At 37.7% G+C, this 8,075-nt stretch overlaps 2 protein-coding genes across 2 annotated transcripts in view; one reads left to right on the forward strand and one right to left on the reverse strand.

The window, feature by feature from the left end:
• The window catches only part of LOC110447655, a 27,908-nt gene extending 24,522 nt beyond the window's left edge, over nt 1-3,386 (reverse strand). The window contains exon 1 of the mRNA XM_021493500.1: nt 3,240-3,386. Coding sequence (XP_021349175.1) covers nt 3,240-3,386 — 147 coding nt within the window. The remainder of the gene's footprint in view (nt 1-3,239) is intronic.
• Nucleotides 3,387-3,588: 202 nt separating this feature from the next.
• Nucleotides 3,589-7,608, forward strand: LOC110447658 (3-mercaptopyruvate sulfurtransferase-like). The gene is made up of 3 exons (XM_021493503.1): nt 3,589-4,322; nt 5,546-5,704; nt 7,210-7,608. The coding sequence occupies exons 1-3, from the start codon at nt 3,743-3,745 to the stop codon at nt 7,344-7,346; spliced, it is 876 nt and encodes a 291-aa protein (XP_021349178.1). The 5' UTR covers nt 3,589-3,742; the 3' UTR covers nt 7,347-7,608.
• Nucleotides 7,609-8,075: the final 467 nt, after the last annotated feature.

Raw genomic sequence — 8,075 nt, forward strand, 5'->3', positions numbered from 1 at the left:
CCCCCCCTCCCAAACATTGAACCCCCTTGAGAATATGCGCACACAGTGAGTCAGATGTAGGATGAGCAGGGGTTGGGTTGGGTCAGTTTCAGGGCATCCAGCTTCTACATCACACTGCTTTCCCTCGAAAAATTAGATATTAAGAACCTGAAAGCTTGACAATGTATCTTTTCCAAAGAATGGAATGGACGGAAAATTTGCTATATTTGTAATGGTGTGGATATGAGTGTTCCATTTCATTGAGTTGTGAATAACAATCCCTAGGTATGTGTTATCTTCTTCTTCCTCGAGTATGTGGCCATCAAGTTGGTATCAAGGTGCTAGGTGACCCGGATTGTGAAGTTCGGAGGATGTAACATTTCGCCTTGAACGACATTGTTTAACAGCCCATTCTTCTGAGGATGTAAGGTCTTTTTTTGAAGTGTAGTTGGTCTAACAAACAATTGTCGACAAAAAGACATACTGAAGATGTTACACAAGCTGGCAAATTATTGATATGCACAGAAAAAGTATTGGTCCAACCAAGTACTGTTCCTTGAGGTACCCCGGCTCTACTTCCACTGATGTTGACTGGCTGCATTCTACAAGTACTTGCTAGGTCCTGGTAGTCAAGAGGGATGTCAGGGTTCACATCATAGTTACCTAATTTGTAGAGGAGTTTGGTATGGGGAACCTTATTAAAGGCTTTGCTGAAATCTAGGATTGTTTTAATTTGTCAACTTGTAGTTTCTTGTCGTATTTTATTATTTATAACACACAAAATGTATATTTATTTCTTTTGAGCAATTTGTTGACCATGCTTTAACAATGCTAATTGGGTTGATACAAAAAAGTAGGATGGTTTCAAACTGAAAGAAATTGTGCAATTTTTTTACTAATAGAAAAGCATGACATTCATTTTTGCATTAACCGAATTATCATGTATATATGATATAAAATTTATTTATTTTTACAACAATTATGAAACAAGTTATTTCAATTTATATTAATCACTCTTGTTGGCTCGGATGTTAGCGTGCGGGGGATGGTGGTCTTATTGTGGGAGGAAACCGGAGTACCCGGAGAAAACCCATGTGGTCGGGCAGGTGACCCCATACCTTTTCACGTCCGATCGGGAAATCGAAAGTGCGCTATCCACTGCACCACCCAAATTATCACAGGGCTACTAAAAATTCTATGTGGCTACTAAATTGACTCTACTAAGTTTTTAGAATTGGGGAAACTCTGTATCATTGTCCCAGAAAACGATCTGTCTACTCACGTGTGTATTGTGGCTGACACTGATTGCGTAAACATAATCAGGGCCGTCACAGATCAGCGCGCGCTGTATGGCTGCGAGTTAATTAATGCTTTTTTGTCTAAGTTATAAAGTCAATTATCAAGCTTCAGGTGGCAAAAGGTGTTATAATTCCTGTACAATAATGGACACTAGTGGGGTCAAGTTAATTGGATGACCCATTGACATTGAAAAAACAGTCTGATAAAGCGAGTCACACATAATATGATAGGTGGTCAGCTCGCACACATACATTTGGCAGCACCATATGCCAATCTGATCAACTTGTTTAAATAACGCATCCAACAAATTAATGGGTTCAGTATATTTAAATTTGTGTACATCTTAATTTACCTTTCCCAGTACTGTAGCAAGCAGAAATACGTCCGATATGCTCGGATGTCAAGTATAAGTATCGCCATGTCGAAGTGCCGATTTTCGGCCTTTTAGATCACTTCAAACGATATATCGTATCTGTGTACTTTCATGGTTAGACGTTTTAGAATTTCAAGTGATCGAGAAAAGTTATTTAGCATCGCAGTTATGTTTTTCGAACAGCAAACCGTCCAGAATGTCTTCAACGGTCACTTATATTAGGTGCCAATCGACGACATGTGATAGGAAAAGTTGTGCGACGTGATGTGCTCCCGTTTTATTTCAAAGGTTGGTCAATACCGTTAAAAATTTGTCCTTCTCCTTTCAAATGTGTTCTACTGCCATTTACATTTGAAATGTGAGATCTTTTAAAAAAAATTTTTTTTTTACATAAACCATGAAACACGGTGAATGTAAACCCAGGAAAAATAATAATCAATATTGCATCACTGAGGCTACTTTTGATTTGGAAGTCTTATTTTTAGATTGAAGGCACGGAATTAGACTATCTAAGCCCACAATTAAAGGCGAATAATATCTTAAAATTTAAACTTTTCAACCTAGATTTTTTCACAATTCCTGTGTCAAGAAAATGAGATAAAGTCTGACTTTTTACCCTTTTGAATTTTTTTCAGCATTTTAATTGAAGTAATATTTTCTTATAATTACAGCCATCTAATCTGAAAGTATTAAAAAAATATCACATTATGGATTAGATTATAAACATGATGTATAACAAAATTTTAATTTTAACAGAGTACTCCTTAATTTAACATCATTAGTATTGCACTTTATAAAATATGAAATATTGAATGAGTGTAATGGAGTGCCTACTCCTTGGCGGTTGGAGGCCGATAAAGCATGGCCAATGTTTAAAAACAATTGGCTACTGAAATTCAAACATGGCTACTTTTTTGGCTACTGATTTTTTAGGTCCTGGGTGAGCCCTGTATCATGTGATATTTTTACTTTTCGGACATGTTGTCTGGTTGACTTCAAAAGTTGAAGTCATGATTTATGTCTTTGAAATGGAGTTATATTTTAAGAATGAATTTGTTGAAAGGAATATTAATAGGAACCAGTTATACACAGAAATGCACATTATGTATACACCCAACTGGACAGTTTGTAGTAAATATGCATGCTTTACTTTGTTTTTATTCACGTGAGTCAGAAGCATACTTTAGTTTAATTAAATGTATTACTGTTATTCTTCGTTTTTGATAGAATTTCAAACAGTGGTTTATTGGGCCCCCTCCCTCCCCAAATACATTTTGTTTATCAAGATTATATGAATTTTGAAACAACGGAGATCGAACTATGATTATGTGGTGACAAACAAATGCAGTAATTGTACAGTAATGAGCAATACAATTATAAGCTTCGACCGATTACTAGGAAACCCACTCCATTGTGACATTGCCATAATTCCTGTAGGAACTCTATCTAAATCAGAGATTTATAACGATCAATCTCTGATTTAGATAGAGTTCCTACAGGAATTAACATTGTCACATTCTGAACCTAATGGTCTGATCAGACATGAGTGTGGTGTTTCAACACGTTTTTATACATGAAAGCTATCCACCTGTTTCACTCTTGCTCTGTTCTCTTTCTTGAGTAACGATTGTGAGAGCCAAGAACATTTTCGTGCATTTCTAGCTGACGGTTCTTCCTCCTCGTCACTCTTTTCGTCCACAGACTCTGTCGAATCTTGTTCCTCCTCATCCGCCATCTTAACTGACAACATATGTCGCTTATATCCTACCAAATAAAAATAACACAAATTTGCATCTTATTACGCTGTATTTCTTATATGAACTAAAATGGCACACTTAATAAATAATACGCTGTAGAAAATCAACAAATAAAATCACTTAAATCTATAAATCAATATGAAACTTTATATATTAAATTGTATTTATTTAAGCGGCATGCATTTTGTCAACCTTCAGGGGACAGGGCAGGTTATCCAACTGCTTCAGGACCTGTACATGTCAGATTGGAACACGAACTTGACCAAGCCATTGGCACTACAGGAACTCTGAAATGTAGAATTTCTGTAACTGAGTACCTACATCAAACACCACGATGAAGAAATTCAACACACTTATCTCTGCCAAGTTGCTTCGCGATTTCCTGTCAGGAAACGTGAAGAATATCAGAGTTCTAGACTCTTCATGGCACTTGCCAAGTTTACAAAGGGATGCTAACATTGAATATGCTGAAAAACACATTCCAAAAGCTTCCTTTTTCGATATTGACGAATGTTCCGACGAAACGTCCCAATTCAGCCATACACTGCCACGCCAGTCCCACTTTGAAGACTATGTCGGTAGCTTGGGGATCGGTAACAACACCCATGTCATTATTTATGATAATAGTGAAACTGGATTCTTCTCGGCCCCACGAGCATGGTGGACATTCAGAGTTTTTGGACACCAGTCAATTTCTCTTCTGAACGGAGGGTTTCCACAGTGGTGTCTGGCAGGTTATCCAACTGCTTCAGAGAAGCCATCTTTTACAAAACAAACCTATTCTGCTTCTATAAATAAATCAATGTTAAAGTCATTTGATGATATTGCTAGAAACATAGAGAACAGAGAATTCCAGCTTGTGGATGCAAGAGGTACTGGAAGGTTTTATGGCACAACTGCAGAACCAAGAAAAGGTAAAAAGCAGTCTTTGTAGAAATTTGTTTTGGTGGACAAAGGATTCAAACAGATCCGACCATATAGTTTATATGGATCCCGGCCCTGTCCCATAGACACTGCAGACAAAACAGTTTAGAATTCCAATTGGTATTTAGAGTAATCTCCCCTTAAATTAGTTTTGAATATAACTGTAGCGCAACTAGACCAGGATACTCGAGTTGAAAAGATAGCTATATATAGCTTGTTGGATAGAGTGACAGTAAGTGTAAAATGATTAGAGGTCTGGGGTTCAAATCCAGGTCTGGCTGGTGCTAAAACAAAATTTCTTCATAATATGAAAGGTACGTTTTCCTTTTCAGAAATTATTTCCGTATCAAAGTTTTAGTCATTACCTGTAGATTTCTTTGTCTGGCATATACTAAACAACATTTTCTAAGTAACTAAGAGGCCTAAAATGATGATAGCATGCTGGAATAAGGGTTATTAAAATTTCTTGAATGAATGAGCTTGGCCAACTTTCAAGGTCACAAGGGTCAAATATGTTACACTAAGAGGCCACAGATATTGAATCTAGCCAAGTAATCTGATTAAAACCATAAGAAATTATGATCTACGCTCTCTTCCGTAAACTATGCTCTATCTAGTTTTAAAACAGAAACAAAGTGTAGATCAAGATAAGGTTTTAATCGGATTGAATATCCAACAGGCCTAGGGTGATGTTATTCGGTCAGTAGCATTTGGCTGGTGGCTTTCAGGACCAAATCCAGACAAAGTTTGAGAATGATAATGACCTTGACCTACTTTGAAAGGTTTCAGGGGTCAAATGTGTCAAACACTTCAAACAACTTTTCTGAGGAACTGAAAGGTATAGAATCTTCATATTTGGCTGCTTGCTTCCTGTGATAGAGCCCGACAAAGTGTAAAAAAGAAAATGACCTTGACCTACTTATAAGGTAACAGGGGTCAAAAATGTCAAACAACATCTCAAGGAAGAACCAAAAAACATAGAATCATATAATAATATTTGGCTGGTAGTTTCAACAGATGGAGCTGACAAAGATTGCGAGTGAAATATTTGTAGTACAGGATAATATTTAATGAGAAAATTTTGCTATGACTGCTTAAATATTCAGGTGGGTGATACAGGCCCCCTGGGCCTCTTGTCTATTTTAATTATCATGCGTTAAATGAAATTATACACACTTATAAATGAGTTGAATGCATTTGTTTTTTGTCACAGGAATGCCACGGGGACATATTGTCGGGTCAGTTAGCATTCCCTACAGTAGCATTATTGACCCAGAGACAAAACAAGTGAAGAATCCTGCTGATCTGAAAAGAATGTTTACTGACGGCAAGATTGATTTAGAAAAACCTGTTACAGCTACATGTGGATCAGGTACATATCCTGTATATTTTGCATTCCTCTTACCAGTGGATAATTTTAGAACTTGAATTGAAACTGTTGTTTGTCATATGATCTGATAATAAACTGGTTTAATGTTTTTTTGGTTATAATCTATTAATACCAAAGTGCTAGTTTGAGTGTTTGGACATTATCACATAAGTGTTACTTTCCAAAAATGACATGTACAATCATCATCAGGTATTGATGTTACTAAACATGTAAGAATTTCATTTGTTTTCTGTCAAATTTTGAGTCACTACCGTTATGCGTTTTATTTACTGTTATATTTTGACACCAGTAAGTTAACTTTATACTGTTACAACACTCGACCATCGTGTCATTTGTTTTATGTCATATTTTTTGTACCAGTTTGTAATTAAAACACTTTAAACATGGCATTTTTAGGTCACCTGAGACATTTTTTTGACTTCTTCTCCAAAACCCCTTAACCAATTTCAATGAAATTTTGCAGAAACCTTCCATGGCCAAAGGTCAACAAAAAAAGTTGCCGGTTTGGTTCCCTGGCCCTGAGGGGCCAGGCCAAAAAGGGTTGAATTGACTAAAATTTCAAAAATCTTCTTCTCAAGACCCAGATATGGTAGAATCAAATACTCTTCATAGATGGAAGGGTCTTAAGGTGCTTTACCAAAATTGTGAATTTCTTGAGCCTGGGGAGGGGGTAAACTTTACCATAGTTTATATAGGGAAATCACATTTTGGACCAACATTTGTTGAATTGCCATTGGAGGTAATTCAATTGAGGTTAGCATTATCAGTATTGGATAGCAGTTTGATGGTATGCACATATGAGCCCTGACTGACCCCCCCGGGGCTATTGGGTGGTGCCAAAAAGGGTTGAATTGACACGAATTTCAAAAATCTTCTTCTCAAGACCCAGATATGGTAGAATCAAACACTCTTCATAGATGGAAGGGTCTTAAGGTGCTCTACCAAAATTGTGAACTTTATGACCCTGGGGTCTCACGTGTACCCCTGGGGAGAGGTAAACTTTGCTATAGTTTATATAGGGAAATCACATTTTGGACCAACATTTGTTTAATTTTTTATTGAAAGTAATTAAATTATCAGTATTGGATAGCAGTTTGATGGTATGCACATATGAGCCCTGACTGACACCCCCGGGGCTATTGGGTGGTGCCAAAAAGGGTTGAATTGACACGAATTTCAAAAATCTTCTTCTCAAGACCCAGATATGGTAGAATCAAACACTCTTCATAGATGGAAGGGTCTTAAGGTGCTCTACCAAAATTGTGAATTTNGTTCGTGTTAAAAACAAAATCAACTCTCTGTATAAATATATCAGGTGACCGTTAAGGCCCATGGGCCTCTTGTTTTTATGAATCAGGTGTATAACATTGTATGCAGCTTTGATATGTTCTTTTAAGTTAAAACAAAAGACAGATTTGAAATGTGAAATACTAAGGTTCCTACATATATCATTGATCATTAAAACCTAACCCATTTGATGTGTACAGGAGTGACTGCCTGCTGCCTCGCCTTAGCTGGACACCTGTGTGGTAGAGACATACCTGTGTATGATGGATCTTGGTCTGAATGGTCAGTTAGATCAGAACCGCACCAAAGAGTGTCGCCAACGGATGCTGAAGCTTAATCTACGTCACACACTGAGGTGTGATCACCATTGTCACACCACCAGAAATGTCACCAAAGGACGCTGAAGCTTAATCTATGTCACAGGCTGAGGTGTGATCACCATTGTCACACCACCAGACATGTCACCAAAGGACGCTGAAGCTTAATCTACGTCACACACTGAGGTGTGATCACCATTGTCCCCCCCCCAGACAATCTACGACACACGCTGAGCTGTGATCACCATTGTCACACCACCAGAAATGTCACCAAAGGACGCTGAAGCTTAATCTATGTCACAGGCTGAGGTGGGATCACCATTGTCACACCACCAGAAATGTCACCAAAGGACTCTGAAGCTTAATCTATGTCACAGGCTGAGGTGGGATCACCATTGTCACACCACCAGATAATCTACGTCACACACTGAGGTGTTATCTCCATTGTCACACCACCAGACAATTTACGACACACACTGAGGTGTGATCCCCATTGTCACCCCCCCAGACAATCTACGACACACGCTGAGGTGTGATCACCATTGTCACACCACCAGACAATCTACGACACATGCTGAGGTGTGATCACCATTGTCACACCACCAGACTATTTCTCCTACACGCACACAAAGACAGATTTCTGTTACTACATAGATAATATAGAAAATAAATAAAAAAAGGATTTAAAAAAAACACTTTGTAAACTTGAGTGGTTTGGAGGTTACGTTTGTTTCAAGATCTGATATACT

Source organism: Mizuhopecten yessoensis, unplaced genomic scaffold (assembly GCF_002113885.1).
Source record: "Mizuhopecten yessoensis strain PY_sf001 unplaced genomic scaffold, ASM211388v2 scaffold3571, whole genome shotgun sequence".
NCBI classification, from domain to species: Eukaryota; Metazoa; Mollusca; class Bivalvia; order Pectinida; family Pectinidae; genus Mizuhopecten; species Mizuhopecten yessoensis.